We start from the raw sequence: 17,167 nt of genomic DNA, 5'->3' as shown, positions 1-17,167 counted from the left end.
GGCAACAGATTTCTGTATATTTAATTTTCATCCTGAAACTTTACTGAATTCATATATTACTTCTAACAGTTTTTTATGTATACTATCATGTCATCTACAAATAGTGTTGGTTTAACTTCTTCCTTACCAATCTAGATGCCTTCTATTTCTTTTTCTTGTCTGATAGCTATGGCTAGGACTTCAAGTACTATGTTGAATAAAAGTGGCAAGAGTGGATATTCTTGTCGTGTTCCTGATTTTAGAGAAAAAGCTTTTGTTTTTTCACCATTGAGTATGATGTTGGCTGTGGGTTTGTCATATATGGCCTTTACTATGTTGAGGTATGTTTTCTGTATCCCCACTTTGTTGAGTTTTTATCATGAATGGGTATTGAATTTTGTCACATGCTTTTTCTGCATCTATTGAGATGATCCTATGATTTTTGTCCTTTATTTTGTTAATGTGGAATATGATTTGTGAATATTTAATCATCCTTGTATCCCCAGAATAAGTCCCACCAGATCATGGTGCACTGTCCTTTGGTCGTTGAATGTGGTTGCTAATATTTTGTTGAGTTTTTACATCTGTGTGCATTCAGGATATTGGCCTATAGGTGGGGTTTTTTTTTGTTTGTTTGGTGGAGGTTTTTTTTTTTTTGTTTGTTTGTTTGGTTGGTTGGTTGGTTGGTTTTTGTAGCATCTTTGTATGGTTTTGGTATCAAGGTAATGCTGGCCTCATAGGGAAGCTTTCTTTCCTTTTCTTATCTTTCAAATAGTTTGAGGAAGATAGGTATTAACTTGTCTTTAAATGGTAGAATTCACCTGTGAAGCCATCTGGTCCTTGGTTTTTGTTTATGGTAGGTTTTTGATTATTGATTCAATTTCATTACTAGTAATCGGTTTCATTCTGTTTGTGCCAGGTTCAATATGGGAAGATTGTATGTTTCTAGGAGTTTATCCAGTTTTTCTAGGTTGTCCAGTTTTTTTGGTATATAATTTTTTTGTAGTGGTCTCTTAAGTTCTTTGTATTTCTGTGGTGTCGGTTGTTACTTCTTTTGTTTCTGATTTTATTTGGGTCCTTTTTTTTTTCTTGATGTTTCTGGCTAAAGGTTTATTCAAACAACCAGCTCTTGTTTCATTGATCTTTTCTATTGTTTGTTTGTTTCTTTTGTCTCTCTCTCATTATAACCCCACCACTTTCAATATGTTGATTATTTTGGTTGCCAACTGCAGTCTTTGCTCCCTTATGACAGTGGACTTTATGCAGTTTTGATAATGTGAAGCCATAATAAGAGCTCTCATTTACTGAATGCTTACTATGAATTATGCACTCTACTTGTTTTTTTATATAAGAGCTATTATATTGAATACTTACATTGTATTTATTACATTATCTATATTAAATGCTTACTTTGTTGGGCCTTGTTCCAAGAACTTTCCATGAATTAATTCACTTAACCTATACAATCTTTTGAGAGTAGATGCTGTTAATCCCATTTTACAGTTCAGAAAACTGAGACTTATCAGGGTTAAGTGACTTGCCTAAGGTAATACAGTAAATAGCTGTATTGAGATTCATATCTAGATCTCTTTAATTCTAAAATCTCTGGTTATTTCAGTGTATTATTCTACCTTGTTTTTCATTCTTTTTTATTTATTTTTTATTTTTTTAAGTTTTTTTTTAATGTTTATTTATTTTTAAGAGAGAGAGAGACAGACCATGAGCAGGGGAGGGGCAGAGAGAGAAGAGACACAGAATCTGAAGCAGGGTCCAGGCTCTGAGCTGTCAGCACAGAGCCCATCGCGGGGCTCAAACTCACGAACCGTGAGATCATGACCTGAGCCAAAGTCGGACACTTAACCAACTGAACCACCTGGGCACCCCTCGTTCTTTTTTTTTTTTATTTTTTAATGTTTATTTTTGAGAGAGACAGAGACAGAGTGCAAGTGGGGGAGGGGCAGAGAGAGAGGGAGATAACAGAATCCAAAGCAGGCTCCAGGCTCTGAGCTGTCAGCACAGAGCCTGAAGCAGGGCTTGAACTTGGGAATGACAAGATCATGACCTGAGCCCATCTCATGCCTAACTGACTGAGTCACCCAGGTGCCCATGTTTAGTCATTCTTTAATGGTTTCTATTTGAACTTTTTAAATTATTTTTTTATGTTTATTTTTGAGAGAGAGAGACAAAGAGAGACAGAGCACAAGTGGGGGAGGGACAAAGAAATAGGGAGAGACAGAATTTGAAGCAGGCTCCAGGCTTCCAGCTGTCAGTACAGAGCCCGATGCAGGGCTCGAATTCACGGACTATAAGATCATGACCTGAGCTGAAATTGGACGATCAGCCAACTGAGCCACCCAGGCACCCCTCTATTTGAACTTCTAAAAAGCATCTAAAGATTAATAGAATCATTAATCAAAGGTTTGATTTATATTTTTCTCTTGCTGCTAGACTATTAGCTCCTTGAGAACAGGGACTAAGGGTCATGTTTATTTCTGCATTTCTCTTTCCATTAAATGCAAACTAAATTCTTTTTTTTTTTTTTTTAACGTTTATTTATTTTTGAGACAGAGAGAGACAGAGCATGAACAGGGGAGGGTCAGAGAGAGGGAGACACAGAATCTGAAGCAGACTCCAGGCTCTGAGCTGTCAGCACAGAGCCCGATGCGGGGCTCGAACTCACAGACCGCGAGATCATGACCTGAGCCGAAGTCGGCCGCTTAACTGACTGAGCCACCCAGGCGCCCTCAATTCTTGATGTACTTACTGAACGCTGCCTTCGCTCTCCCAGGAAATCTGAAATACAAGGCTGCTTAACAGAAGAACCTTAGCATGTTAGAACTTGAAGGGGTTTGAAAAATCAAGTCAAGCCTTTCCCTCAAGGAGGAAGAACCTTCCTGGGTGACCCAGTGAGTTGGAGGCAGACAGAACTAGAATCTAGGTCTTTTGGGGTTCTTCTGGACCATCTGGTTTAAAGGGCCTAACCCTGTCCCTAAATTGCTCCCTCTCTCTGTTTCTTCCTTCTTCCTTTTCTTTCCTTTTTCCTTTCTCTCTTTCGTTCATGATGTGAGATGAGTAGCTTTACACCCTTATAGCTTTAAGCCTAAGAGTTACAAAGCAAGGCAATATTTTTTCATTTCTTTTACACTGATGCCTAGACTTATTCCTGATTATGCCTTTGTTAAATCCACAATAGTAGGGTAGTGGGGATTTGACTGCCTAAGGATGTTGGGTGTTACCCTGTATGTAGGGGACCATTAGAGGGTTGTAAGCAAGGGAATGACATGTTCAAGACTATATATTAGAGAGACACTTGGGTGGCTCAGTCACTTAAGAGTCTGACTCTTGATCTCAGCTCAGGTCTTGATCTCAGAGTCGTGAGTTCAGGCCCCACGTTGGGCCATGCACTGGGTGTGAAGCGTACTTAGAAAGAGAGAGTGGGAGGGAGAGAAAAAGAAAGAAAGAAAGGGAGGGAAGGAGGGAGGAAGAAGAGAGAGAAAGAAAAGGAAAGAGAAGAAAAGAAAAGAAAGACTGTATGTTAGAATTACCATTCCAGACTCCTGGAAACGGTAGATTGGAGAGGGAGACACTGAATGCAGGGAGATTGAACAAAGAGGTCATTGCAGTGAGGCAGGCAAGGGCTGGCAAGGGCTCACCCGGAAAGGAAAGAATTTATACAACAGTTAGGTGAGGGATGAAAGGGAGGTGTCAGGCATGGTCCTAGGTTTCTAAGTTGAATCACTAAGAGGTGCCTCTGTCCAAATTTGGAAATCTAGGAGAGGATCAGGCTGAAATGGACTCGTGGATAGAGCTACAGAGGGAGCTGGCTAGAGCTGAAGTGCTTGTGTTTGTGTTTCAGATGGTGACCCTCTTTCAGATGTGGGTTGTTCCCCTCTATTTCACAGTGAAGCTGCACTGGTGGAGGTTCCTAGTGATCTGGATCTTGTTCTCTGCTGTCACAGCTTTTGTCACCTTCCGAGCCACCCGAAAACCTCTAGTACAGACAACCCCAAGGTGAGAGATTAGGTAGTGGGGAAGAGGAGCTAGGTTTCCTGAAGCTAATGGGTTGGAATGCATTGGGGTTGGAATGGGTTTAGACTGAAAAAATTGTAACTTTTATTTGCCAAGATTACTTGCTATGGGGTTCCACCAAAACAAGCTGATTGGGAGAACTATCCCCCCTTCACAGATTAAAAATCATAAAATATTTCCCTGTAGCTTACCTTAGAGTTTATATCAAGGTTTATTTATATTAAAAGCAACCAAAATAAGTAAGCAAATTCTGGTGATCATTGTCTCATTTTAAATGTTTTTTTTGTGTGTGTGTGAACCCTTCTCTAATCTCTAAATTAGATTTTCTGTTGTATTCTTTTATAGGCCCTGTAGTTTTCCAACATAGAACTTATCACAAAATATTGAGTGTCTATCTCCCCCACTAAACTATAATTGTGAGATCAGGAACCACATGTATTTTGGTTGTCACTGTATATCCAGGCCCTACCGCAGGGCCTGGCACATAGGAGCCTACTCTGTAAATTTTTGTTGAATGAATGAATCTCAGCAAATGTGCAATTTTTCAACAAATAATACTTCCTTCTTGGGTCACAAAGCAGCCCCTGCCTGTATTATTCTTTGCATTTTATCCAAATGCGTTTCTAGTTTGATCCTCCCAACCAGCTTGTGAGGTCATTTAATATCTGTACTTGACAGAGAGAGAGATTTTCTCATTCATTCATTCATTCAACAAGCACCTGCTATGTGTCAGGCCCTGTGCTGAGCGCTGGGGATACAGAACTGGATAAGACATGGTCCCTGCCCTCAAGGAATGCTCGGTTTAATGGAGGAGATGGACAAGAAAGCAGCTGTTTCAGTGCAGTTGGTAAGTGCTGTGAGAGATGTGTGTACGGATCCAGGAAAGCCTAGCAGAGGAAATAGCCAGCCTCCAAGTTGTAACTACCTGAACCAAAGTCTTCCAAATTGCAAGTTGCTCTTTTCCCCATGCATTTTATGTTCTGCTTTACTATATAGGTCTTCCTTTGGCCTTCTGAGTATCATTTTGTATGGTAAAATTGATCTTCAAGGTGAAGTTGGTGATTGAGAAGCTCCTCCCTGGCTATGGTAGTTTACATTAAGGACTGTTAGAAAAGATACAGGCTCTGGAGCCAGATGGATGTGGATGGGAAACCCCAGCCCTGCCAATTGTTAATTATATGACTTGTTTGGCTTCACCTTTCTGAGCCTTGAATTTTTTATCCTTACAAATGTGATGATAATTGCTACCTCATATAGGGTGATATGAAGACAAAGTGTGAAAAAGCACTTTAAGAATCACTAAGTAACAAACAGTATCAACTTGTAGATAAAATGACTGAAAATGTGTCTATAACATGGGAAGTTTTTTATCACGATAACTAACATTTGATAGTGCTTTATAATTTCAGAGCACTTTCATAAACATTCACGTTTATTCATGTAGCAGTTATTGAGCGTGTATTATATACACCAGGAAATGGGTTCTGTACAATCCATTGAGGAAGGCATCATGGTTTTCCCCTGTAATACAAAAAATAAACTTGTCTTAGAGTGGTGATTTGACTTACTTGGAATTACCCAGCTAATAATACTTACTTAATCCAGATTCCACCTAAAATTCCACATCCTTTCCACTATCTCACTCCCATCTGATCAGTGCAAACCCTGGGTATTGGAGCTTTGTGTGGGTTTTGCTTTGTGCAAAATGTTTGGGACCTTTCCCTTTCTTGAGAACTGATCACCACTTGCTTAGCTGTAGCAGGGAGGCATAGGCAGGGACCTTGAGTTTCTTCCCTGAGGCGGAGCACCGTTGACAGTAACTTGGCCTCAGTAGCCAGGCAAGCTTGAGTTGTTTATTCAAGCAAATTGTTCCTTTGCTCCCACCACAGATAGAGTAGTTGCTCCTGATATCAGGGACCTGCCTCCATAGCATTTAAAAAGGCCCTGCTACATTCAGGGAACCATCTTTCCTCTCTGAACCTGGCTGGGGTCAGCCAACCAGATTTCACACTCCTTTTTATAGGGTTCTAGAGAGCACTGCTCCTCCTCCTTCACTAGCATTGTACAGCCCCACTCCACCCCCCCCCCCCCACCACCACCACCACACACATCCAATTCAAAGGTATTCTTTGAGTGCCTCCTTCCTTATCCCTTCTTCTCCAGAAAATCATTTCAGAAGCAAATCCATTAGACACCATTTCCTTATTGGCCTCTGGAAAGGAGCAAAGCAGTATTCAGGTTAACCATGCCCAACTGGAAAAGCCTATAGCTGATTCTACCTCTTATTCATCTTCCCTTGAATTCTCTTTTCTGACGAGAACAACTAGCCTTCCCCACCTATTCCCTTCTGAGCATAGCTGTAGTTAGTATTTTTCACTTCCTTATCCAACTAATCTGAATTTGAGATGACATAGCTGTCTGAGGTCAGCTGTGCTCTTTGTTTGAGGCCAAAACCTCCTTTTAAGGCTCTCTTTTCTTTGCTTGGTCTGGGACCAGGAAAATAGCACTAGCTCCCGGTATGTGGAGGTGTTTCTACCGTTAAGGGAGTGACCAGCTCCATTACAGTAACAAGTTGCTCAGTAAGTCCTAACCAAAGAACCTGCTCTCTCCATTGATGTGTGAATAAGAGGTTCTGGTAATCCAGAGGCCCCTAGGCCAGAGTTTCTGTGTCAGCTGTGCTAATATTCTTTCCTTTCTCCAGGTTGGTTTATAAGTGGTTCCTGTTGATCTATAAAATCAGCTATGCCACAGGCATTGTTGGCTACATGGCTGTCATGTTTACCCTCTTTGGTCTCAATTTATTATTCAAGTAAGTATCCTTTGCTTTTGTTTTTGCTTGTGTTTGGGGAGGAGGGGCCGGTATGATGTACCTTTCTTCCTGGAGCAAGTCCTAGATATTAACAAGGGGGACATGGCACCCAGGATAGGACACTTGGGCTTTGGGGAATAGGGGAGGGTGAGCCCTCCCTGATTTGCACTGGCCAAGAGAAAGGAGTGTCTGGACATACAGAGTTAGAGTCCCAAATCATTGGTGATATTTTCCAAGAATCTATATTGTAATGAAAAAGTATTAAAAAAAAGTAAGCATAATAATGATTATAGCCAGTTACCATTACTCCATTCATCACTGTAACAGAGCCATTTTCCTTGTCCATGTTTGTACTATCGCAGCATCCACTCTACCTGAGTGGTCTTATGTTCAGGGAGACTAGGAGTTGGCAAACTGTCCTGTGGGCCAAATTGGTCTACCTCCTGTTTTTTTCTAAGGTAAAGAAAGTTTTTATTGTAACACAGCGATACTCATTTGTTTATGCATTGTCTATGGCTGTTTTTGTAATAAAACTATAGCAGCAGAGTTTAATATTTGTGGCAAATACTATTTAGGTCACAAACCTTAAATACTATCTAGTCCTTTACACAAAACGTTTTTTGTCAACCCCTAGACAAACTCATGTGACACAGTTGGCAACACCTGGCAGTAGGTTCGCCCAGAAGTATACAGGGCGGGAAACAGCAGAGTGGTGTCCATAACAGTCCTTACAGTAGTTCCAGGGCTGGGATGTGAGGGAATGAGACCACCCAGATGGCTGTGGGAAACACCCTACCTCAAAAGCTTTCCCTCGCCAGTTTTAAGAGTCTCCCAGTTTAGATGCAGTATACTAATAAAATTGCTGCCTTGTAACGTAGCTGACATTCCACTTTTATCAGATTTCTAAGGGCACACTTTTTTAGAAAGTTAACCTGTGGGCATTTAACCCCCGCTCCATTGTTGGGCACTTAGGGTGTTTTCCAGTTTCGGATAACATTGTTTTGTTGCTTCCTAAGGATATATTACCAGGAGTCAAATTCTGGCTGTTACTCCATATTGTCATAAGATTTCAAAAAGATTCGTGTCAGCATACAAGCCCCCTCACTCCCAGTTGAGGCAGAAGCCAAGAAATCCTGGACTCTGAGACTGTAGGGTACAGTAAGTAAGGGCAGAAGAGAGTGGAAATGTGGTCTCATGGCTGAGGTGATGGGACTGTGGGCTGTGGATCATGAGGAATCCTAAGCCTAGGACAGTGCACTTGAAGTTACAGATTTAGGATTCAGATTTAAAGTCAGCACCACTGGACTCTCCCAAATCTGGCACACTGTAGGCAGGAGCCTTTTTTTTTTTTTTTTTTTTTTTTAAGTTTATTTATCTACTTAGAGAGCTGGAGAGGGGCAGAGAGCAGAGAGAAGGAGAAAGAGAGAGGATCCCAAGCAGGGCTCAAACCCACGCACTGTGAAATCACAACCAGAGCCAAAATCCAGTGTCAGACGCCTAACCGACTGAGCCATCCAGGTGCTCCAGGAGCCTTTTTGAAACTGAAAGGAGTAAGCCCTACTTTATACAGTGAGAGGATACTGTGGAATTCTTTCTTCCAGGGGTAGTACAGGCTGCAAGCAATAACAGGCTCCACAAGGATTTATAGGAACTCATTGGAATAGAGTCTAACATGTCCTGTCAAAGAAAACCAAGATATTTCCAGATATCTTCCTAACCTGTGTGGTTAAAAAAACAAAAATCAAGATTCTGCATTGTACTAAAGATGGCTATTCTTAAAAAAATTTTTTTAAATGTTTGTTTATTTTAGAGAGCATGTGTGAGCGGGTAGAAGGGCAGAGAGAGAGGGCTCTGCCTGAAGCAGGCTCCAGGGTCTGAGCTGTGAGCACAGAGCCTGATGTGGGGCTCGAACTCACAAACCACGAGATCATGACCTGAGGCCAAAGTCGGATGCTTAACTGACTGAGCCACCCAGGCTCCCCAAGATGGCTGTTTAAAAAAATTTTTTTTTAATGTTTATTCATTTTTTTGAGAGACAGAGAGTGAGTGGGGGAGGGGCAGAGAGAGAGGGAGACACAGAATCTGAAGGAGGCTCTAGGCTCTGAACTGACAGCACAGAGCCCGATGCGGGGCTCCAACCCACGGGCTGTGAGATCATGACCTGAGCCTACGTCGGACGCTTAACCTTCTGAGCCACCCAGGCGCCCCGGCTGTTCTTTTAATTACAGTTCTTTTTTATTTGCATAAACTATACCAGGAAGAAAACAGAATTGAGGGGCTTGACCATTTTTATGCTACTAATCGAGTTAATTGGTATAAGATCATGATGTCTAGTTACTAGGTTAAATATTACATGATTCATGAGTAAACTCAACTTTTTAAGATAAATATAATTTACGACTTTAAGTGAACACATACAGTTCCTGGTACAAATATTTTTAAAAAGGTTGTTTTCTATAATAAACATTTAAAGACTGAAGGTTGCAAATTATTAGTCCTTGGAATTATTAAAACAAGCCTCCTAATATACAGATAAGATCTTTGTCCTTCTTAGGAAGTAGACTTGGACCAAAATTTAACTTTGATGACATGATACAGAATATGTATAGATACAACCTAAAATTTTATGGTAACTGGTATGTATGTATTTACTAATTGACTGACTTTATCTTTATTTCTAAAGCTGTGGATGGCAAGCTTTTTCTGTAAAGGGCCAAATCAGATTTTAGACTTTATGGACAAAAGGCAAAGTCTAGGATAATATGTAGTATAACAAGAGGGGAAACTCTTCCCTTGCCCTACCTTGTTTGAGGGTTGGGCTGTCTCAGATGGTGGGCATGCTTTGTGCCCACTTGCCATCAGACGAGACATTCTCAGAAGGAGGGGCCTTACAAGGGGGTGTGTGACCACTGGGATCATTTTCACTCTCTGTTCCAGTGACAACCCAGGTCCTGGTGTGCCCTTGCTCAGTCATTTCAACTTAGGCAGCTGGCTGGAGGTGAGGCAATTTGGTGAGTTGCCAACTTCCTGACTGAAATTCCACTGGTTGGTGTCCAGTGATTGCCAGCAGTGGAGTTCCCAACATGTAGGTGCCAACCAGAGTGGGCCCTAGGCAGCTGTAAGGCATGGTTGCCAGTTGGAGGAGACAGGCACTGGGAACAGAGTGGGGAAGAGGGGCACTAGGGAATACCTTGGCTTGGTCTTTGTAGCTCACAGTGCTAGCCTGTTCAGATGGTGCCAACAAGCCATATAAAAACAGGTAGCAGGCTGGATTTGTTCTTAGTGTGCCAACGCTTGCTTTAGCCCTTAAAGCCTACCACTTTAGTTGCTGCCTTATGTGTCCCACAGTAGTAATCCAAAGCAGTTGCATCTTAGGGTAGGCCTTACAGGCCATGCTGCTTCCCTTACAGGATCAAACCAGAAGATGCTATGGACTTTGGCATTTCTCTCCTCTTCTATGGCCTCTACTATGGAGTTCTTGAGCGAGACTTTGCAGAAATGTGTGCAGACTATATGGCGTCTACCATAGGGGTAAGTTCACATGGGCTTTGTTTTTTCTTTTTTTAGAGAGAACATGTACACACACACACACACACACACACAAGTTGAGGAGGGGCAGAGAGAGAGGGAGAGAGAATCCCAAGCAGGCCCTGCACTGTTCTTGCAGACCCTGATATGGGGCTCCATCTCACAAACCATGAGATCATGACCTGAGCTGAAATCAAGAGTCAGATCTTAACCGACTGAGCCAACCAGGTGTCCCCACACGGGCTTTTAACTGCCTCCTGACATCTCCAGACAGTTCAGGATAGCATCGCTTGTTTGATGGAAGAGATAAACCATAAAAAAAATATCTTTCAAGATATAAGTAGTATGGTATGGAGATTCCTTCCTTAAAATTTGGAAAGCCAGATCTCAGTTGTACCGTGGAATTTTTAACTTTAGAGCCATTGTAGGAAAGAACCACTTTACCATTCAGGAAGTTAACATTCATTTAATAGATATTTATTTAATGGTTCCTACGTGCCAGGGCACTGGACTTATGCTGGAATTACAAAGGTGTACGTGGTCCTCGTCCAAAAGGAGTTTACGCCCTAGTGACAGAGATGGGTATTAAAGTAATAAATACACAAATAAATATAAAATTATAACCTCAATAAATACTATGAAGGAAAGGTTCATAATGGTGTGAACAAATGCAGTAGTGACATTTGACCTAGTCTCGGGACTCTGAGATGACCTCCCTGAAGAAGGGATTATTGAGCTGATGCATAGGAGTTAACTAGATGAAGTGGGAAGTGATGTGAGTGGCAGCTTCACCAAGAGACCTAGTGGGAGAATTTCTCACTAGGGTGGGGAGTGCCTCAAGCACCAGCTCTTGACCCCTCTTAAACCCACATGTCTTTCAATACCTCTTAATAGCACAAGAACATAAGGATCAAACAGTGACATTGAACTTTATTAAAAGGTTGGGGTTGATAGCAGGAAAATAGATATGAGTTTGAATGAGGTTAGTCTGACGAAGCAGGGTATCTCCTTTCCCAGACTTTCAGACCCTGCCCCATCCAACTCTCAGCCTATCTCTGTGTATCAGGTGCCATCTTAGCACCCACCACCTAGAATCCACATCTAGACAACTATCCTCCAAGTGTCTAGACCCAGAGCCCATGTCTGACAAAAAATATGCCCATACCTCAGGCCAGCCATCTGCATCCTGGTTTCTTCTATGACGATCCACATCTTCCCTAGGTAATTGACACTGAGAATGCCTATCCCTTTCAGGGGAGCTACTCTGCCTAGCTCTTGTCCAACAGAATGTGACCTTGCTGACCTCAACAATAATAACAGTTTGCTGTTTCCCCAGGCCCCCATCTCTGGGGGCAGGGAGTGGGTCATAGGAAGACTAACATGGCTTGTGGCAGTACTGGGTGAGTCACCAGGAGTTCATTCATTCATAGTTTCCCCACAGCAAATGTTGCGGAGACTTAGTGGCAAGTTAATTGCTAGGGCTCAGGATGCCAACAGATGAGACTCTATGGGAGAAGGGACTCTAACTCCAACTTGGGATAAAGGGATAGACTGCACTACCTTTACAGTTCTTTTCACCCTGAGAATTCCAGGATTTTCCTATATCTGCTCCAGTCTTTAGTCAAATGGGCTGTGGTCTGCTTAGGAACACGTGGGCCCCTGAGCCACAGCAACCTGAATTTCAAGAATATCCCTGGCCTTGAAGCCAGAACCTGATGAATGGTTTGGGGAAGGCAGTTTAAGAAAGCTAGGAAATTCCAGCCTTCCACGAATTTGTTAGCCAACTCATTCTTTCATTTATTCAAGAAACAGTTATTTGTCAACCATTTATAGTGTGCCAGGTATGACCAACTGCAACCTTTACTAGCACCACCACTGCTCACTTCCAAGTAGCAGACCTAGTCATTTTTTTAAATTGTGGTAAAGTACACATAAAATTTACCATCTTAGCCATTGCTAAGTCTGCGGTGGCAGTAACTACATTTACATTGTTTTGCAGCCATTACCATATCCATCCATAGAACTCTTCATTTTGCAAAATTGAAGCTCTGAACCCCTTAAATAATAACTCCACAGTCCATCTTCCCCACAAGCCCTGGCAACAACCATTTTACTTTCTGCTTCTATAAATTTGACCACTCTAGGTGTACCTCATGTAAATGGACCCATGCAATATTTGTCCTTTGTGATGGCTTACTTCACTTAGCATAATGTCTTCAAGGCTCATCCATGTTGTTGCATGTGTGTCAGAATTTTCTCCCCTTTTCAGGCTGAATAATATTCCATTGTGTACCTCAATTTTTAAAAGACTAAATAAACGTGTGTGTGTAGCCGCTGAGATAATAAAATTCCATTGTGTGCCTATGCCACATCTCAGTCCCAGTTGTTTTCATAGTCTTTTGTACATTTTGTGATCACAGCTCTAATCCCAGAGAGTCATAGTTGATTTTGAAGCTGTTCCATCTACCAGGTCCGGAACTATGCTGACTCATCTTTTGGTCCCCCTTGAGAGTGGTTTGACCTACAAAGATCTGTGATTAATTAACTTAAGGCATGCTAGAAATGAAACCATAAGGTTTACAATTGTATTAACATGCATTCTCAATTCCTTTTTACTATTCTGCACTACTCTTGTTTAGTGCAGAATAGCTGTTTTGCCTCACATGGAGTAATTGTAGTATGAACTAAAGTAACTCTTGTGTCAAGGGAACCTTGGATGGTGTTTTTTTGTTTTGTTTTTTTCCCCAGCTGGTCACTGTGAGGTCATGAGCTTGTGATAATCAGTCATATAGTTTCCATTCATACCCAAAAGTCATGTTGGGTGGGGGTAGGGGGACAGAGGATTGTGAAATAGGCAAGCCTGTTTTTCTGGGGCTCAAAAGAGAGAACTGTTGGGCAGGCAGGGTAGTGGCACATTATTTCTGCTCCATTAGGCCATGAGTCCTGCCTCATGCTTTCTTCTCAACAAGTTTCTGTGCCCCAGACAACATTAGGACAGGACTGGCTGTCCATTCATCTGTCTGAAGTAGTGGAAAGAGCTAGGGGGTTAGAGTCAGACCTTATTTCAAATTCTAATCCACTTTTAATTAGCTATGTATTCTTGAGCAGGTTACTTTACCTCTCCGACCTTGTTTCCTCAGATGTAATAATATTACCAGACATAAAGAATTGTAAGGAACAAACAGGTTAATGCACAGCATTTTGCAGAGTACCTTGGCCCATGGCACGTAGTAGAGGATGATGATGGTAGCTGTCATTTGTCCAGTGTACCTAGCATACACTAGTGCTTGCTAGAAAGCTACCTGTTTTGTATATGTGATCACCTGGAGCAGAGAGACCCTGTAGAATTTGTCTTTGTATCTTCATTACCCAACACACAGATCAAGACACAGAACAGACCAATCCTAAATCATGAGCATATGCCACTTGTCTCTTGGATAACATCTATTGTCTGAAGTCCTCTCAGACCATTCTGTCACATGGAATCTCTTCTATAACCCTGAGAAATGGATATTTTATTCAGTGTTTCACCAAGTTTCAACTGACCAGACACCAGCTCAGCTTTGCCACCAGCTCTCTCTGACTTCAGGTGAGGCCCTCCTCCTTGGGCATCAGTCTCCTCACCTGTCGAGAAGCAGTCAGACTGGGTGAGCTCACAGGGCTTTCATGGTGTATACATTCTTCACTGGTGTGGCATGCAACTCCTCTTTGTTTCAAGAGCCCCTGCTGTGCACAAGCGCCTGTGTTGGGTTTTCTACTCACAGATTTGCACCCATCTTTCCTCCTTCCCTCTAGTTACAGTGGAGAAAATGTCCTTTCTCCCATCACAAGCCAGCCATGCCTACACTGTGGATTCCATACCCTCTTCCCTTCTCAGGGACCCATTGTGCTATCAACTTCCTTTCTCACCCATGACTTCAACTTCGCCTTCTCTGCTAGGCTCTTCCCATTAACTTTTGAAGCATTCTTTTTCAAAAAACATCCTTTCTTTGACCTACTTTCTCCTCTAACAACTGACCTATTTCCTGTCCTTCACAGCTAAACTTAGAGATGAGTTCCTGTCTCCTTTTGATTGCTTTCCACATACTCCTTAGTTCATTCTAATCTGACCTCAGCTTAAACCCTTCCTCTGAAATGACCTTTTTATTCAGGTCACCAGTGACTGTGTCACTAATTCTGACCTCAGCAGCCATCAGCACAGTTGACTCAGCCACCCTATACTTCTTAAAAGGGTCTTTTCTCCTTGGCTTTTGTGATGCATCTCTATCCTGCTTTTTTTTTTTTTTTTTTTTTTTTTTTTTTTTTAACGTTTATTTATTTTTCAGACAGAGAGAGACACAGCATGAACGGGGGAGGGGCAGAGAGAGAGGGAAACATAGAATCGGAAGCAGGCTCCAGGCTCTGAGCCATCAGCCCAGAGCCCGACGCGGGGCTCGAACCCGCGGACCGCGAGATCGTGACCTGAGCCGAAGTCGGACGCTTAACCGACTGAGCCACCCAGGCACCCCCTCTATCCTGCTTTTCCTTCGCTGTCTTCTGTAGCTTGTCCTCCCTGGAATGTCACTATTCCCTGAGCTCATACCTAAGGCATCTTCAATGCACTTCACCTAGGCATTCCCCTTTTCTTTTTCTCTAACTTTCTGGACCTCTAACCCAGCACTTTTTTCAGTACCATATCTTTAGTCTTCTGCTATCTATTTGTCATCACCAGTCTGTCCACTCTCAGTTTTTACTGCCGTCAAATTAGCCCAGACGTCCCCTTAGCACAGGTCTCCAGCATCTCTTGCTTTTAAAGAATTGTCCCTTAGCTGGCCTCTGAATTCATGTTGGCCTCCTCTCCACTCCATTTTCCACGCAGGAACCGAGTAATCTTAAAAATTCACGTCTGATCAAATGCCTTAGATGACTTTCCATTTCAAGTCCAGAATTCTTCATGTGGCTGAGAAGGTGTCACGGTTTTCCTCTTTCTCACAACTCTAGCCACACTGGGTTCGTTTTAGTTTCTCAAGTGCACCGGGCTCCTTTCCACCTCAAGGCCTCTTCCCTCTTCTGCCTTTCTTCCTCTCCTAATGCCCACCACCCATTATCTCTCAGCCTCAAGAAACTTCTTGTCACTCTCTCAAAGAAACCTCCTCACGTGACCTAGGCCTAGTTAGGAACCTCTTTCTTACCCCTGTACTGCCTTTTTAATTCTTATTTTAGCCTACTTAGTAGTTCTTATTTTCTATAAGTATTTAAAATTTTTTTTAAGTTTGTTTATTTTGAGAGAGATAGCAAGCGGGGTGAGGCAGAGAAACAGGGAGAGAAAGAATCTAAAGCAGGCTCTGCCCTGTCAGTGTGAAGCCTGATGCAAGGCTTGAACCCATAAATCTTGAGGCCATGACTTGAGCTGAAATCAAGTCTGACACTTAACTGACTGAACCAACCAGTCGCCCCAGTATTTATTTTTTTAATGTCATTCTCTTGTAGCTGTAGGTTCCATGAGGTTAGAGGTCAGGTTTATGCTCTTCTAGCATTATATCCCCAGGATATAATGGTCCAGTGGCTGGTACTTCAGTAGGTACCCAATATATTTTGATGGAAGAGGGAAGGGTTTGGAAGGCTTGCTCAAGTTCATCAAGGTAGTAAGTGACAGAAGACTGTACTTAGGTCTGTCTAATCCTAATAAACCATTGGTCCCCCTGAGTCTATTCTAGCAAGGGATCAGGCTCTTAAGGTTAAACTGAAATCTGCCTTTCTGTATTTTACCCAACCCCACTTCAGTGCCTCCTGATACAGTCTCCTGTGTGGTCTCTGTGAGCCATGGGGGTGTTGGGCCTTCCTGGTTTGACAGCTTACCTGAGGGCTTTGTTGAGACACTGTAGTATTTGACTCTGCCTGCCTGTTTCCACATTAGCCTTGTGGGAAGAACTCCAGAAATGAGGGGCCTAAGACAGATACTTTTGTGACCTTCCTTCTTTCTGTCTTCACCTCATCCAAGTTCTCTTTGATCCTTCATCCTTTTTTTTCTTTTTTTTTTTTTTTGAGATTGAGACAGAGACAGCGCAAGCAGAGAAGGAGCAGACAGAGAGGGAAAGAGAATCCCAAGCAGGCTCCGCGCTGCCAGCACAGAGTCTAATGTGGGCTCGAACCCACAAAACTGTGAGATCACGACCTTAGCTAAAACCAAGAGTAAGTCGGATGCTTAACCGACTGAGCCACCTAGGCACCCTGATCTTGCACCCTTGGCCCCGGTGCTCTGGGGGCAGAACTCTGGGGTGATTTGAGGTTAAGCTCTTCCTCAGAGCTCTAAACCATCTCCTGAGTTGTAGCATTCTTAGTTCTCTTATTGCCAATGTTGTGGGCCAGAGTGAGTGGCCATATTCCTATGCCACGTGATTGTACAAGGACTCAGTGCCAAGCTGAACCCAGACCTCTTGGTCTCCCCTCTCTGTTTAGTTGATGTGCCTAGAAATTCTAAGCCAGAACACATTTCAGAGCCATCAGCCTGTCAAGCTTTGGGGAAGTGTTTCTCAGAGGTGCCCCCCCAACACTAACATTATGAGATTCCAGCTTTTGAGAGTTGCACAGTTCATAAGACTCCCACAGGTTTGACCCTGCGTTCTGACTGTAGCTTATCCTTTTCCACTGCCTTTTGTACTCTGGATAAACAAATTGTAATCATTTGGATAACTGGCCTTTGGCAAGTTAAGTAGGTGATCATTCTGCAGATGTTACTTGGATGGGAACTTGGGTAGGAGTCAAAGGGTCTGGGTTCTAGTACCCTCTTGTTTATTTCCTCTTCTGGGCTTTGGTTTCCCCAGTGTTAGGGCAGCTCTAGTA

General features: G+C 42.6%; 1 protein-coding gene across 3 annotated transcripts in view; it reads left to right on the top strand.

Moving 5' to 3' along the window:
* Window positions 1-17,167, top strand: part of RNF121 (ring finger protein 121) — an 83,378-nt gene that overhangs the window by 59,389 nt on the left and 6,822 nt on the right. For all 3 annotated transcript variants that reach the window (XM_042957558.1, XM_042957559.1, XM_007080910.3), the window contains exons 4-6: window positions 3,836-3,990; window positions 6,710-6,817; window positions 10,228-10,348. In XM_042957558.1, coding sequence (XP_042813492.1) covers window positions 3,836-3,990; window positions 6,710-6,817; window positions 10,228-10,348 — 384 coding nt within the window. The remainder of the gene's footprint in view (window positions 1-3,835; window positions 3,991-6,709; window positions 6,818-10,227; window positions 10,349-17,167) is intronic.

The sequence above is a fragment of the Panthera tigris genome, chromosome D1 (assembly GCF_018350195.1).
Source record: "Panthera tigris isolate Pti1 chromosome D1, P.tigris_Pti1_mat1.1, whole genome shotgun sequence".
NCBI classification, from domain to species: domain Eukaryota; kingdom Metazoa; phylum Chordata; class Mammalia; order Carnivora; family Felidae; genus Panthera; species Panthera tigris.
Note: the sequence above shows the minus strand (reverse complement) of the source record. Positions and strands in the feature narration are given on the sequence as shown.